General features: G+C 38.9%; 1 protein-coding gene across 3 annotated transcripts in view; it reads right to left on the bottom strand.

The window, feature by feature from the left end:
- B3GALNT2 (beta-1,3-N-acetylgalactosaminyltransferase 2) overlaps window positions 1-17,696 on the bottom strand; it is a 44,581-nt gene that overhangs the window by 15,275 nt on the left and 11,610 nt on the right. For all 3 annotated transcript variants that reach the window (XM_089529877.1, XM_089529878.1, XM_089529879.1), the window contains exons 2-6: window positions 15,594-15,741; window positions 14,798-14,898; window positions 13,565-13,758; window positions 10,118-10,213; window positions 672-782 (exon numbers count right to left, since the gene is read on the bottom strand). In XM_089529877.1, the coding sequence (XP_089386003.1) occupies window positions 672-782; window positions 10,118-10,213; window positions 13,565-13,758; window positions 14,798-14,898; window positions 15,594-15,741 (650 nt within the window). The remainder of the gene's footprint in view (window positions 1-671; window positions 783-10,117; window positions 10,214-13,564; window positions 13,759-14,797; window positions 14,899-15,593; window positions 15,742-17,696) is intronic.

Raw genomic sequence — 17,696 nt, 5'->3', positions numbered from 1 at the left:
ATATAAAGGAATTATGATATAGCCTTTTGTGGGTTTTTCAGGCTATGTGGTCATGTTCTAGAACAGTGGCCACATAGCCTGAAAACCCAGAAAAAAATATGGATGCTGGCCATGAAAGCCTTTGATTTCACATTCATTTATGATATTTTGTTATCTTACTCCAGGCCCAGCATTTTCTAATACTTTCATAACTATTTTTGTAAATTGTTCTATGCTAAATGTTTCCCAGCTAACAAGCTAACCAATTACTTCACAAAGTGGCTTTAAAATAAAATATTTAGTAATACACTCCAAGGGGCCGAGAATGTTAGCATTTTACCTCTGGAGACATTATTTACATTGTGAATTGATATATTTGCATAACAGTAGAATAGTCTGCACAAAATTATGAGAAGACAGAGATAAACAACTGAAAAGCAACATTTTAATTTCTAGTAAAACTGTAAAAGAAAATTGTTATGTTATCAGCTAAGAAACCTGAGCCGCTGGCAAAGTCATTTTTGGACTATACCTCCAAGAATGCCCCCGCTACCATGGCTACTAGGCATGGCTGATAGGGGATACTGGGAGCTGTGGTCCAAACCTTTTCCAGGTTTTGAATCTGCCATACACAAAAGTTTACCAAAACACTACTCTGTTATAAAGATTACATTCAGTTATGAAGGACTGACCGTAGTGATTCTGAAGACACCTCCACCATCATTCACCATCACTTTATGAAGATTTCTAGAAACAAGGCCTTGTAGATCCTGGCTTTCCCATACAATCGTGCCTTCAAAACTCTGTCAAAACAATCATGACTTATTATTACAATCACCACTTATTATTGTATCTGTATGTGTACATATTATAAATGGATGTTTCAAATCTTTTAAGACTCCCTGGAGAATAAAATAAATTCCAAGCATTTGTGGTTTAATTTTAATGTATATATTCTTTTCTAAATCATCATCTGTTTGACATATTAATAGAGTACTGGACCACCAGCTTAATTGTTTTAATGTAATTCTCCATCTGACATTTTTTATGTGAAGACTTTTAGTAAAGACAACAACTCTATTATATACAAGAAAATAAGTACTGAATGACTGAGTTCTTTTACATGTCTCCCAAAGCTATACACTTTAGCTGAGATACTGCATTGTCAGACATAATGACTACTGAGTTCCACTGGCATAGCTCCATCTGATGATGCTCAAGTTCCAAAAAACTTGTTTTTTCAGCCTGGCAGTGCTCCAACCAAAGGATTTCCAAGTTGCTGCAGATCAGATAACTGGAAATGTATGTCTGCAGCTCTTTGCCAGTTACAAGGCACAGAGAACAGGCAGTTGGAGAGATCCCTCAAGGTCTCTGCACCTCTCAGCACACCCTGCAACAGGGAAAGTGCTGCAGATGTTATTTCCTAGCTATCCAATCTGCTGTGCCTTGGAAACCCTTCAGTTTAGGCACTACTTAGCTAAAAAGATAGCCATAACCACCATAAATGTGCATCTCAGGATCCTTAGTCCAATGTTGTAACTACTGAACATGGTGCTAGCCAGATATCTTTTGTTCCTGAAATACATTCACTACTGATGATTAATAAGAACCTAGGAAACTCAGCTCTTCTAGGGCCACTAGTGTGAAGAGGTCTCAACAGGATTTTCTGGATTCAGTTCCATTTATGAGGATTGCACTGACTGTCTTGCCTGTGATGTACTCGCAAGATACCAGATCTGTTGCCAGGTGATGTATGAAATAAGCTATGTTCAGGCTGTAGTCTGGTTTCCACTCTTCTGAGAGTAAGACCCAGTGAACACAATGACATTTATTTCCTATGTAAACATACACAGAGAGCAACATATTAGATTCTCATCTAAAAGCAGTTCTTCCCCTCCAGTCTAGCTACTTACTGTAGTGCACAGGCATAAGATCACATCTTTATCCAATGTGTTAATCTGATCTGGGGGGTAGAGCTATGGAAGACTTTCATTACTATGAATCACAAGTATTAGGGAATATCCCCTTCCTTAGTGAAGAATATGTAGAGAAATAAAATGGACCTTTCACTATACCAACACACAAACAATGCATGACACACTGATTAGTTAGCTGTTAAAGATGGTGACTAATCTTCATTAAACATGTAAAGCCACCCACCCCCATCCCTCAAGCCAACTGCTAGTCATGGTTACCCAGAGAACAGATGTTCTCCATTTCAGCTAAGTGGGAGACCAACTGCCCTTCTTCGTATCCTTGTGTGAGTTTTAAAACCTAATCCTATCCATTTCCAGAGATGGGCATATTATTCACTACTGTTAAAGTAAAACAAAATAAAACACAAGAAGTCCTATGGTACCTTAAAGATTAAAAAAAAATTGAAATAAAGTTTTGTGGACTTTAGTCCACATAAGATACATACAGTATTATCCCCAATTCCATGTATATACATGTAACTCTGTGTCTGTGTGTGTGTTAGGGTGGGGCAAAGGGAATAGTGAGGTAATAAAGGAATGAACTTCAAGAATACAGATATTATCAGTTCAATTAGAATTGATATATGTAAAATATAGGTAAAATAGGCACAATTTATTAAATACAGTCCACCCTTGTAAGTCGGGAATCCTTTCCAGACCCTACCGTGAATAAGGAAAATAGTGGGACCTCGAGTCCCATTGTCCTCAATGGTGGGCATGACATGGATATGGCCACTAATACAATCACATGCATGCACCCCCATTGAAAGCAACAGGGCTTGCTGTCCGCAGATGCTTAAATCCGTGGATAGCAAGCCTGCAGATATCGAGAATCCATGGTATAGGTAAAATAAGCACCATTTGTAAGAGGAGTGATAGGTAGCACAATAATCTAACTAGTGGTAGGATATTTATTCAATAGTCCCACTGTATTCAATGTAGTTTACTCCCGGTATAGTGAGCAAAGTCTTGGTGAGAAGTTAGTTTCCCTTCCTAGTCAGAAGGAAAAGAAAGCCTGTAAAATATGGTAACTACAGCTTGGTGACCGGAGACCTTTTGGAAATCCAGGCCTAGAGAAACAATATTTGATAGCTAGCCTACCAGTAAATTTTGTACACATGGTAGTTCAGGTTCTGTACCCCTCTTTTAAATGCTTTCAGCTCACTTTATAGTCAAACTGTTATGACAAGGGATTTCCTGAAAACTTTAAGGAACAGGCTATATAGCTATTTCCAGAGAAATGGTCATCCTTGTTTCTAACCCCACTCTTGGAAAGTTATATATAGCTTAAGTTGCTTTTTAAGAAATTACACAAGCACATGATAAGATTTAAAAGAAGAAATCTACTGTTTAAATATATATGGAACACTATCAGCTGATGTTTTAAAGAGTATAACTGGACACAACTAGCTACAAGGGAAACACTGGGCTCCCAAAACCCTGTTTAAGGGGTGGGAGACCAGGGAGAGATTTGTACGGGTCAATCATTAAGCAAGATGGCATACGTTATCCTTCCCCTGAGCACTATCCTTCCCTGGCAGTGTCTCCTTCAATTGCTTGGTCGTGTACCCTTCTGTCCTTATATATGTGTATAATTACAGCGCTTTAGAAATAAAGTTTAATAATAATAATAATAATAATAATAATAATAATATTTCCCAGAATCTTCAGAAATAGGGTTAGTATTTCACATATGCCAAGGCAGTGTTTTTGTTCTAACTATAAAAGCGCAGTGAAACTGATATAATAGTTGAAATAACGCAATAACTCTATTAGAAATTTGATTAATAATTTTAATGGTCTCTTCCACATATATTCTAAAGCAGATTGCAGTGTTTCATATAAACTAACTCCCCCTCCACATTTTGACAGCTGCTTAGGAAAGCAGGCAGTTCATGTATACCCAGTCTGCAAACTTACCAGCATGCTTCTCATGAACCACCTCTCACACCCCATTTTAGTAACTTTCCATTTAGCACTTAACCAGCTTACTCACTGACCCTCAGAGAAAAACAGAAATTGATTCCCCTGTACAGTCTAAAATGGAATCCTCCTTCAAATTTTATTTTGGTGGAATTTGGGAGAGTGCAGATAGAATGACACATATGCATTTTTTTCTCTTTGCATGAAGTTACCAAAGGGGTAAAACTACAATACTTTTTCCAGGATTCTTGCTGGCAGGAAAAGCAGTTCCAACAAAGTTTATTTTTTTCATAGGTGTTGCTGTCTCTTCAGCACATTTTCCCTTTTCTCTGGTATCACTCTGTACTTATTTCTGAGTATTTGCATCCAGTTTACAATTTTATCTTGTCTCCTTAAATATATGCTTTTTTCCCACAGAAAAATAAGCTACTTAATGACTAGAAGATTCCTCTATGGAAGTCTAACAAAATCAGCTGCTTTAGTATTGTTGTGTCTCACTGAAAGGTGCTTACTGATGTAGTGCCATTCATTATAAAGAGCCTAGACTATTTGAGATTTCCTTCAATTCTTTGTGTTCCTATTGCTTTTTTAAATATTGCACAGTTTGGGATTGCAGCCACTATGCAAGATTCCAACACAGAAAATCTACTGATTCTATTAATGTAATTACACAATCATTTATATTACTTGTGAAGTGCAGAGAGGAAGAGAAATGCCACTGTAACAAAACAAATTATTATTTCTTTTGTAACACCTGCATACAGACAAATTTCCTATATAAACATACACAGACATACTGCACACAGACAAATGTTCCTTTCTCACCAAGAAATGGAAAGGTATCTTATCAATGACACTGGGCTATAAGTTTTGCTACAAAAGCCTGATGCCTTACACTGCTGAAAGAGAAATGGTGGCATACACAAAACAACATTTTAAAAAATGCCCCTTGTTTACAACCAGAGTGCCTTTCCACTCATGTAAGCAACTAAATGGGCACATTAACATGCAGCTCCTTTTAAAAATTTCTAGCACGTCTTTTTGTTGTTCTGACTATTGTTCATTTATATATTTTATATAATAAAATAAACACAACTTGAGTCAAGGATAAAATCAATGCTGCTTTCAGCTCTTCTTCTACAAACTCTTCAGCCATTTACTCTGGCTATAGACACTCTTATCCTTAATCAGTCTGATGCTTTCAAAACCAAAATCAATCCAGTCAGAAAGCTAAATGGTCTGAAGCTCCTTTCCTAAGAGCAGCAAAAAGACAGTTGTGCTTCTACTCAGAAGATAGATAAGCTTCACCTGGCAGATGGTTAGACTTCACCCCCTACCACCACCAATCAACTGCATTTGATCTGTTTATTTTTTGTTTACTTTCCTTTTTTAAAAAAATATTTTTTTAGAGATTACATAGATATATTAAAATGAAAAGAAGGGAGAAGAACACACAACAAGGCGTAAATAATAAAGATTTGAGAACAAAGAAAAAGATGACTTCCATTTTTCCTTTCAGTGGTTATTTAACAATACAGGCATTTCTCGCCTTTCTATGGCTCAGTGTTTGAACAGATCTAAATTATAGCCATGTGCCTCAATTTTGACCCCTGGTCCACTCTGTCAACCACATACTGTCCCCACCAAGTTAATTTGCTGTTTTTTCTCCCACCATTAACTTGGTGCCATCTCATGTCCAGTTTTGTATGTGCAATTTAAAAAAAAAAGACTGGGTTCTGCTTTTTAAATAATTTCACTTTTTGACAGTCCTCCGGTTCCTAACCAACAGAGAAGCAGAGACCTCCTGTATGGTTACTGCAGACCTCTCTAGAAAAAAAATTCCAGTAGTTCACAACTTTCCATACTCTATTTTAGTGTTCCTCAAAACCAATTTTTTTTCCTTTCTTCTCAAGAACAGCATACCTAACATTAAAATATCACTCGCTATCTTTTTATAATCCTATTAAAGAATTAACTCATTGTATCATGTTAAGCAATATTAAGTTTATATAACATCAGTCCTTCCAATTAAAATTATAACTCTATTTCATCTGTCTTCTATATTTCTATCAGGTTTTTTTAGTTTAAAAGATATTCCACATCAAAACCTCAATGCCATTTTATCCTAGAACCAGATTTCTCAACCCAGCTTCAACCAAACACTATCCTCTCAATTTCGTCTTAACTTTAACACAAGTTTTTCTCTTCAGCTGTACAAACCATGATATCACCCTTCTCCAAGACATCCACCTCCCTTCCACACATCTTGTACTTATAGACATCTGATTCCCGTATTGCTTAAAATAGTTGATCTGGGAATTGTGTTCTAATTCCTCACCCCCTTTTCAACCCTAACCCTCTCTTTCTTATTGTACCCGCTAATCCCCCCTCAGTTTTGCAGGCTGATCCCACCACTGAATGCACTTTAATTTGTTCTTCCCAATCTGTATCTTTCATAGACACTATTTCCAGATTAGCTTCATTCTGCGCTGCCATTTGATCTGCCATTTTCATGTTCAAATCCACCTTTCATCCTGGGTTGCATCCCCCTTCCAGTTATCATCAAATTTTTAATTTCCCTACTCTCTTGTCTCAAATCCTTTATTTACTTTCAATCGCTTCATCATGTCTGATATTTCTTGATACGTCAGCAGATGCATCTCTGCCAGCAGCTCTTGTACAAAAAATTGAAAGGACTCTACCTTCCTTCCTTCCTTCCTTCCTTCCTTCCTTCCTTCCTTCCTTCCAAAACTTCCCGTTTCCCCACCTCTAGTTAAAGTCTGATTACAATCACTTCCAGCAACCATCTTAATTGGAAGGATTCCTCACATTTATAATTCCTAGATTTTATCAGGGGTTTTAAGAAAGCAGGCTGCTGTCTCAGTGTCCATTCAGACCCCTACAATCTAATGAGCTGGTCTTCACAGTTTAGGCATAGCTATAGCACCTTCAATCCTTCCTTATTCATTCCACATCCAACCACTCCAAAAAGTGGTATACTTATGAGTAACAAGGATTCAGGACACTTGGGAGCAAATCCTTTGATTTTTCTTTGATCCAGGGAAAGTTTCACTGGTTAGAGGTTTCTCTCCTGGGGTTAATTACCATAAAAGCTCCCCTCACTGCAGAGTGCTAATGACAGGATCAGGCAGCCATATGTCTGCCCAGAAATCCTATTTTGATTTATTTTCCAGCATAATAGGCCAAGCATTTTAAAATAAAAAATGCTTTTTAAAACAAAAATTCCACTACAGTTATGGTGAAAGTTAAGCCACTCTGAGTCCCAGTTCTGGGAAAAGAGCAGGATACAAATAAATATAATAATAATAAACATCTACATGGAAAGTCAATAACATTTTTTTTAACGGAGCTCATAGAATCACCTGATAAATAACAATTTACAATATCTTCAGAATATGATGAACAAAGATAAACTCAAATCTGATTCCAAATGTTTGGGAAGGAAGTAACAAAAAGAACCTTACAGAAGCTCCCTGCAACTTCACCATCAACTGAGGAAAGGACAAAATTTATTTTAAAATACAGGTAGAAAGAAAGATATGTTGGACTCAAGCTTCCTAAAATCCAGAATTTATATGTAGTGGTCAAATTCTCTAGCTTCAATAGGAATTTTACAGATTTCCACTCCAAGTAAAGAGGTTGGCCCCTGCATTCTGTACCTTCCAAACAGCTCCATTAAGCCTTCACTAACGTTGCCAGAGCAACAATGACTACTGCCAGCTCCCCTGTCCTCAGAAAAGGAGCTCAAATTATTTCTCAGATTAACTCTAGTGACTACAAAACTACTTTAGAAACTGTGGAAGCAAGTGCATTTGCCATCAGGCATCTATGTGAAAAGGAAGCACTGCCAGCCTTCTGTTTCTGGCAAACCTGTTGCTCAACCTATGAATTTGTTGCATATAAACACTGAAGTTTTAAAGAAACATACAAAAATGCTTTGCATAAAAATACGTATGAAGCAACCCTAAACGGATTAACTATGTCTCCATTAAATCTCTTTCCAAAAGCAAGCAGACTTTTGAAAGAATTCCAGTCAATTAACCAAAATAAAAAGGACAAACTTTAAACCATTCAATATGTGAACTATTTAAGTGTATTTCTTTCCAGTGTGAAGTCAAAGGCTTTCACAGCCGGTGTCCATCGTTTTCTGTGAGTTTTCTGGGCTATGTGGCTGCATTCTGGAAGGATTTATTTCTGAGATTTTACTTGCATCTGTGGCTGTCATCTTCAGAGGATGGTGGCATGGAGGTATGTGGGATATATATACTTGTGTGACCCATGGTTGGGAGGGACTAATATATGTGCCCCATATACTTCCATGCCACCAGACTCTGAAAATGCCATCCACAGAAGCAGGCGAAACTGCAGGAATAAATTCTTCCAGAATGTGGCCATATAGCCCAGATAGCCCACAGAAAACTATTTCTTTCCAGTTTCTCAAAACAACTCTCATCTGGAGACACAAGTACATATGGACTCCATATTATCTGAAATACAAAATTATCAGATTACTGGTGTAAATAATCTGGGTATTTAAATGCTACACAATTAACACTTTATAAACCTTAACTGTACAATCTGTTAATCTGTTAATCTGTCACACTGTTCCTCCCTGCCTGCCATTATCACAGCCTTCATTCACAGAATATGAACAGTTGCTGTATGGCAGCTGTCTATTCAGAACAACGCCTTTTATATAGACAATTAGAGACACTGCAAATCACTTTCTTCGTAACATATGAAAAAAGATATTGAAGTGTGAGGCTCCGTAAACCCCAAACTTATACTTTAAAAAAAGTTTGCCTTAAAATAATTTCATTTTTAATATCAACAAAACATGTACAAATTGTGTAATAAACTGAGAGTACATAAGCAGCCATTGTTAAAATAGTCTTTTCCGATGTAATGCAAAAATATGGTGTGGCATTACATAAACCACAGGTGGCTTATAATTTAAAAGGACAGTACAATGAAAAGCATACAAAAGCAAGTATGTTAAAGGAGTACAACACACTTTAAAAAGACAAAAAGGCTTCAAAACAGTACACTTTAAAACAATACAACACAACAGCCCGTTCTTTAAAGATTTTCTGTTTTAAAAATCTTTAAAAATATTTCCCTGCTCTCTGGTGATTTGCACAATTCTGGAAGCCTCTCTTCCTAGAACAATAAAACATCTCTTTTCAGTGGCAACTGGTGGTTTCCAAATTAATGGAAATGGTGATGAATCTGATTCACTGAATGTTTGACCCAAGGGACTGAATACCATGCCCAAATCTGGTTGGCAAGCTTTGTGCAGGCATACTTCAGTTAACAAAGTCTTTGCAGGTTGCTAATACTACACCATTTTATTTTATTTAAGAGACCTGATTACTCTACAGGAGATATCTTGGAAGCCCTCCAGCCAGTCGCTTTCTGTCTTTGAGACAGCAGTGGTGGTGCTCCTGGTCATTCGTTCACATCTATCACCAGCCTCACATCCCTTTCCAGCCCTGCAAAGGTACATATTACACTACTTGTGTTGTAAGTACAAAAGTTTAGAGCACTGGGGTTTTTGGATAAGGGACACTCAATCTGTATTTCCAACACTTTTAGGAGGGGAATTTTTTTTTACCTCACTTGATCTCAGAATGCAGCCATGATAAATATTTGTAATTTTCAGATTTTTCAGGTGGGAAACAGGAAAAGAAAAATAATTTTCCAGTAGGGCTTTTTTTTTACCATTCCTCATCTGAGCTTCCTTATCTGAGCTAGGATTTAAACTATGTTTTAAGTCTAGAGGACTCCATTCTCTGGACCAATCAATTATCTCCCCACTGCATTAACAATGCAACAGACTTTAATCCATAAAATCCTAAAATTTTATATAATGCCCCCTCTTTTCACCCCATGAAAAATGGCTGCCTAAAATCTGCTCTCTCTGTACCAAAGCTTGGAAACTATTGTCATGAAAGAGTATAATGTCACTTCCCCCACATGTCATTAAGTCATTAGGATCTTAAGAAGATTTTAGTTACTTACAGAAAAACAGACTCATAGAGCTCTGAGCTGCAAAAAGAAATGGATGCTAGTGCCTAGAATGTGTGGCATTTTACAGTCTCAAAGCCATTAATAATGACAGAAATGGGCTTAAACATTATGAACAGATAAAAGAAAACCCAAAATGCTAGTGTGAAGCATCAGCTTTATATATGCCCTGGTTTATATTTTGTACATACCTCAGGTAGAATGAATTGTTCCACAGGTTTGTACCAAAGTCTGTTCACTTGCACTCCACAACTAGGTGGACTAAAACGAGCACTAAAAAGTGCCTCCTATGGAAACAATAAGAAACTAATCTGTAAGCCATGAACATCATCAACATAACATATATTTACACACTTTTGGCTAGTTTATAACAGAAAAAATTGTCATGACTTGCTCCCGTGCTTTTTAGATGATTTTACCATTCTTGACAAAATCTCAGCTTTTAAGAATTGTAGACCCAATAGACAAAAAAATTACAAAATCTAAATAATTATATTAAAAAGCAGGGGGATGAATACACCCATTATGTTTTCAAAACCTTGTAGCAACACCCCAGGGCTTAAGCCAGCTCAATCCACACTTCAGTATACCAGTTTCTGAATAAAAATGATGTATGCCTATGAAGCAAAGTATATTATAGCACTTTCCAGGTTCATGTTAAAAGTATGCAAACCAAGCTACTTTAAATTTAGTCACAAACCTTCTGCGTCCAGGATATCTATCCTTCCTCCCTTTCTCTTTTCCTATACATACAACAATTCCTTCTTCTCAAAAAAGTACCGCAATGAAGATATATTTATCTCTCGATCCCACCCTTCATTCTCCCCTCCCCAGATCATGGCATCATATCAACTTTATCCTTTTCAATCAACATAAATATAAATTGTCTTCCAAACACTCCTTAGAGTAGAATAGCCCATCCTTGTGTTAATTATATTTTTAATTGCTAGATTTATATCTAACATCACACAACACTACATTATTTTTGAAACTCTGAAACTGGGTGAATTCTGGAGCAGGTAGGTGAAACTGCAACACTCATTTACCAGCCAACTGCCCTTTGTGATGACCACAAACTAGCCTAGAAGTCATCTGGTGCCTGAAGAGAACTGCTGTCATTTGTACTGGGGCACACAAAAGATTAGAGCATGCGCCTCCCCTGAAACTTCTGGTTCTTTCTTCTGTTCTCCAAACAACAAATATGCACAAGACTTCTGGGTAGGGGGATCTGGCTGACAGAAGGTCAGAGGCAGTCATACATACAGAGCTGCCAGGATGAATGATGGAAACCTGGCCACACTGACTCATCTGGAGACATAGAAGGAAATGCATTAAAGTGGTAAAACCAATAAGTATGTCACACTGCTGAAAATTTTAATTATGCTAGGCAGTTGATAACCTCTGCTACTGAAATAATAAGTTCAGTTCAAACTCTGATTTATTATAGTCTCCAAAACTTTGCTAACCATAACAAGGAAATAGGGAAAGCTGCTTTCCCTGTTACGATTTATGTCACAAGACAGCTCTCACAAATCTCTTCCATGTATTACAGCTATTATGTTGGAAATGTTTTATGCACTTGTCTACTAGACACTGGTACTGAAAATGAGAAGTGAATGTTATTATAGTGACTTTCAATTTTTATGCTGAAACATGCATGTTTGACAAAGCAGAACTGGCCAAGGCTAAAACAGTTGTCAGGAACTAGTTGAACTCTCCCCACAACTCATTAAATCAGATTTCTGTGGATGATCAGCAAGCTTTATTTCTGAATTCAGAGAGATATAGGTAGTAAGGCTTTCTGGACACAACTAAAGGGTAAGCATAGATACATCAAACATAAGCATACCAAAAGCATTAGTCCCACTTTGAAAAATTGGAGGGCTCAAATTTTTCCTGTTCTCAAAACAATTGGTTCATCTTTGGTTGTATTTCCTTCTTTCTCAGCCCAACCTTGTCTAGTTGTTCTAACCATCACAGAAAGCTGATAACAGTAGCCTAACAAACTGAGGGGGGGACCCTACAAATTTCTTTTACCAGCATTCAGCGAAGGCCAATTATTTCTCAAGCCCTCTATTTAAAGCCACATTAGACTGTATAGTTAACTTAATTAAATATATAAAACCATCTCACATTTATCCAACTATATAGCCATTAACCAGAAGCCAACAACATAAGTTTACCAGCTTGTTTCACATAAATCCAATACACACTGCAGAAATAATCCAGTTTGAGACCGCTTTAACTGCCCTGGCTCAGTACTAGGGAATCCTAGGAATTGTAGTTTATTGTGGCACCTGAGTTCTCTAATAGAGAAACCTAAATGTTCCACCACAGTTCCCAGAATTCCCTAGCACCAAGCCATAGGCCTCTTTATTAACAAAAGAGAGACAGTTGCCAGAGATCATTGTGCAATCACCTCCCTCAACACAGTGCTAATTTAACTTCAAAGCATATAGCTAGCATAGAACAGCTACCTGATATCTTGCCCTTTCCACTGTTCTTTTTTGACACTGGTCTACCTCATACCTGGTCTACCTCATACCTGCCCCAAGCCTAGCCTTTTCTAATTGCCCCTAAATGTCAAAGAATCTTTTTTAAAAATCCAGGATTTCAAATTACTATAAGTTCTCTAGTTCTCCAAGGAGCTGGCAACAATTAAGTAAGATGGAGACTAGAGTAACACTGGCAGAAAACTTGGAATGAGTCGATTAAAGTCTATCTTAAGGATTATGGTAGGCAATAAGGTTAGCAAAAACAAAACAAAACAAAACACACCATTTTTTGCTGCCACTATTGCAATGTCAAAGAACCACCCAGCAGAACTGTTTCAAAGTGTCTGTTACAATCTGGCCCACAGGAAAAGTTAAGCCACTCAGCAGCATGCTATGAAGAATATGCACACCACTTTCCAAATAAAACTGCTCAGATTAAGTCTGATTTGGACATTAGAGTTGCAACAGATCGAGTGGCCCCTGGACCTATTTGTCCAGTGTTGATGGATAAGGACAGGATCTTGGAAAGATGAAAGGTACTACAGTACATGTGTACTAAATCCTTCCCCACCTGGCTTATTAAACAAGCTACAGGAGGACTATCTGAATGGGTAAGAGAAACAAGGCAGGATCCCAGAATGCCTGATCTTATTCAGCCAATTCCAATAGTGATGGCAGCAATGGCAGCAGGGTGTTCCCCAAAACTGCTCATCCTGCAGTCACCGAGTGCGCAGATGTGCTCACAACGAGGAAGGGCAGGAGAGAGCAACTGAATAGTTGGCTGAATAAGAGCCAGGTTCTGGAGATGGAAGCAGTGGGAAGAGGAGAGGGGGACTGTTTTTTTGCTGTGCAGTTCTTGTCTAGGCCAAGGCTGAAAACAGTTGCCAGTAGTTGTCACTGTCAGAGTTGGCTGCTTGCTCATCCTGTATTTGCCAGGTAGCCAAATATGCTTTCAATGAGGGAGGGCAGGAGAGAGCAGCCCCATCACAGCCACCACTGTTGGAGTTGGCTGAATGAGATGTGCATGTTGAAGTTCACTCTTCACAGGTATCTGTAACTTCTCTGTCATTCTATGCTTTACTTTTACTTGCCTTAAAGCTTTCAGATTTAGTTCAACCTGTTAAGATAACGACAGAAGCATACCTCCTGTTCTGCCTGGTATAGTTTCACTGTGATGTTTCTCTGGAATCCTACACCCTTAGCATCATAGAACACCCCAAGACTTGTGATGACAATTGGGTAAAGGACTTTGAAATGCACACTGACAACTCTGTCTTCTGACAGCACTGAAGTATCATCCTCTGGCAAAGTGAATGCTTCAATTTCTTGATTCAGAACTGTATGAAAAGATTAACAAAGAATGTGGCATGAACCTAGGGGGAAAAGGCAATTGAAACTCAGTAACTCTAGAACATTTTTATTACACAAAGTATGAAATGTATCCCTGTTAATTAACACCACTGGCAAGAATATCAGAACTCAGAAAAATTACTTTTTTCTGACAACTCCCCAAACCCCCATCATAATAGCTATGCTGACTGAGTGATTCTGGAAGCTGCAGTCTAACCTTTCCACAATGAATAATACAGGCAAATCTCAGTTAACAAAACCTCTGACAAAGAAGCTCATTTTTACAGTCTTTTTATGAGAGTCCAGCTTCTGCTTTTCTTGTTTTCTGTCTATCTGGACATTTTTTGCAGCATTGTCAGGGGATGATGGTAAAGGAGGGATGGAGAAAGACAGACTTTCAGTGCTAGATAGCAACATCATGTCTGCAATAAGCAATGCAATACAGCTTGACCAGGGAAAGAATGGGATTCTACTCTAACCAATCCTACTGTAACTGTGTGTGCTTATGTACAATAGGCAAGATAAACTTTGTCCAGAATCACATACTGAGCATGTATGAAGAGCAAAATAGAAACAGAAGGGAAAAGCAGATTAGCCTGCCTCACCAGCTACCCTCGCATATTGAAAATGCATTGATCTGGAAATCCTAATCCCAGCATGCATTATGGAAGAAGCTTTCAAGTGGTTACTAGAAGATTCAAAATACCTTTGTTTACTTACTCAAGGCTTATCTGATTTGGCTGTTTCATGTCACATGTACATAACGCTAGTTTTGAATAAAAAACTTTGCTTGAACATGTTGAACTGTTTTTCTTTTTGTAGTATAGGAACTTATCCCAATTATTTCCATGCAATTTCTACCTCTAGTACTAAAGTTCCTGTTTAAAAAGCAAAGCCCAGGAACACATCTACTTTGATAACCTCTACTTTCTAGGACTTACTATGTTTGCAAGGACTAATTAACAACAAGCACACAGTAAATAATGAATAGTTTATGAAAACCTTTGAAAAGCTAGAAATTCTTACCTGGGTTAGTGATGTTCAGAAGTCTGCAAGAATAAGGATCTTCTCTGTCTTCCACGGGTACATCACATCCATGTGCACCGATTATAAACTTCACAAGGACACTAACATTGTATTAACAACATTTATTGATTTTTATTCCATCATATTTAGAACTTTTATTATAAGGACAAATGAAAATGTTTTCCCAAATTAGGTTATTCAGAATGTATTATTAAGATTATATTATGTTGATACGATAACCACAATACAATTTCTATCTTTTACAAAAGAATAAAAGGGGGACAGGGGATATCCAGCTAAACAACTTTTCCAGTACTTCAGTTTCTCTAAGCTAATTAAAGAAGAGTGTGGCAGTTGCTCTTAATTGATTACTTTACAGTAAAGCTAGCAATCTATAGATTTCTCTCATAATAAAGCATTTACAGCTACAAATCTAACTAATTAAACATCAATAAAATTAGTGTGCAAATATATTCTAATCACTAATCTTGCTTTATTGCCAATATTGTGTAAAATAGCAGATATCCTAATATGTAACAAATCAACATTCTGGAAAGTTCCAGCTAACCAAGGCGATACCAGAAGCACAAGTTAAAAAAAAATTAAACTTGTATCAAGACATTTCTTGTCACAGCATTCAGAAGCAGGCAACAAAAACTGCTGTAAACTATGTGGCTTTTTATAAAATGTTATTTTAGTAATATCTTGAACTCTTCCCATTAAAAACATTGGAGACCTCATACATAAGCATGAATTCTAAGTCTGGAGTATCATTAGAGAGGGGGCCAGGAGTTACCGTTGACTAAGTCCGGGGTGTTGCTTCAAATGTCTGACCCAAGTGTTCCTTATAGCGTTCCGCAGCCCATCATTATGTCGTGCTGACAGCACCCCAACAATAACATCATAATGTTTCGGTTTCCAGTGAGGAAAGAAAGCCAATAGACCTAGGAAGGAGAAGCAAACAGTTCCTTATTACAAAGGCCAACAAATAAGTGTCACTGACAGGACACATCATTCAACCATTGGGATTTAGTGGCTATTGTAAAAGTTCAACTCATAAGATTCACTGGAAAGTTGGGGAAAGAGAAAATCTCTTTTGTCATTCAAGAACAGTTGGACACAGAATTAGCCAGCTGAGAGGAGGATGGAACCAGTTAGCTAAGGCATTAGCTAGGGTTTCATTCCCAGCTAAGCCATAAAAGCCAAAAGCCGGTGGCCTTAAGCAAGTCACATGCTCCCAGCCTCTGGGGAAGGCAATGGCAAATCTCTGCTAAACAAATCCTGCCAAGAAAACCCCATTATAGGGTTGCCTTAGGGTCGCCATAAGTCGGAAACGTCTTGAAGGCACACAGCAACAACAACAACAAAGAGGTGAGAATGATGATAATTGGTAATTCGGATTTTAGCCAGTTGAGAGGAGAGCTATTGAAGAAAGAGCAGTGAATACACAGAAGGGTTAGGAAACCACACTAATGTGTCTGATTGAACTATGAATGGGAGTCACTTGATTTTGTAATATGTTTAAAACCCGGGTGGAAAAAGTATAGCTCCAGGGCCAAATGTGGCCCACAAGGCTTTTTTGTAGATTTTGACCCTTCCACTCCTCCAGATGTTCTAAACCAGTGGTTCCCAACCTTTGTTGGGCCGCGACCCCCATTGAGTCCAAAAGTCCCACCTGGCGGCCTCCCTGATTGTTTGGGAGGCCAGGAAGGGGCGGGACTTCCAGCCGCCCACAAGCCCCAGCAGCCTTTGCGGTCAGAAATCCTGCCCCTTCCCGGCCTCCCAACCAATTAGAGGACGCCAGCCAGGAAAAGGGGCAGGACTTCTGGCCGCAAAGGCTGCTGGAAGCCCCTCCACCTTCACTTCCTCACCCCTCCTCCTCTTCCTCCATACTAGCCAGGCCTGCTCTGGCCTGCCACAGCCACCATCACAAGGAGCTTCCGCTACTGCCGCTGCAATAACAGTGGCAGCGGCAGCCCCATGCAATGGCGGTGATGACAGCAGCCATGTGGAGAACTAGGGGAAGGAGGCGGCGGTGGCAGCGGCGCCTGTGGGGAGGAGGTGAGGAGAAGGAGGCAGCGGCAGCTCCATCCCCATCCCCACATGGTGGCGGCACTGGCACCGGCACTCGCAGGGAAGAGAGGAGGAGGAGGAGGCATCCCCGGACCCATCCCTATGTGGTGGTGGTGCCAGCGCCAGCACCTGTGGGGAAGAGGGTAGGAGGAGGAGGCAGCCCCAACCTGGCGACCCCCAAGAAAGGGTCGATCGATCCCTGAAGGGGTCACAACCCCCAGGTTGGGCACCCCTGTTCTAAATTCTCCTTTTTCAGACCAGAAATGAAAACTGGCTGCAGGAATGTCCCTGGCCATGTACTATTTTAACATGTAAAACCCAGTTTTTCAAAATCAGACATTGACTTCCAGGCAATTCCATGGGGAAAGGGTATTTGCAGGCAACGCAACCCCTGAATGTTCCCATGAGCAGAAGAGTGGGCCCTGTCATAATTGTCAACCCCTGGTTTAAAGGAAATATTTTAAGAAAAAACGTTTCCCATTTTTTGCTGTACGACTGATGCCTAAACCAGTCTGTACACCTTTCTGGGTCTTGGCCAGAGACTTGTAGAGACACAGGTCCAAAACACACTGCAGAAATAATTCAGTTTGGGACAGCTTAAACTGCCCTGGCTCAGTGCTAGGGAATCCTGGGAATTGTAGATTATTGTTGAACTAGAGATTTATTGTGGCACCAGAGATATTATGATAGAGAAGGCTAAATGTCTCACAAAACTACAATTCCCAGAAACCCTAGCATTAAGCCATGACAGTTAAAGTGGTCTCAGTCTGGGTAACTTGTGCAGTGTGTTTTGGACTACAGAAACACACATTCCCATCACCTTATT

Source organism: Sceloporus occidentalis, unplaced genomic scaffold (genome assembly GCF_023333645.1).
Source record: "Sceloporus occidentalis isolate IW3139 unplaced genomic scaffold, rSceOcc1.0.p SCAF_6, whole genome shotgun sequence".
In the NCBI taxonomy this organism is placed as follows: Eukaryota; Metazoa; Chordata; class Lepidosauria; order Squamata; family Phrynosomatidae; genus Sceloporus; species Sceloporus occidentalis.
Note: the sequence above shows the minus strand (reverse complement) of the source record. Positions and strands in the feature narration are given on the sequence as shown.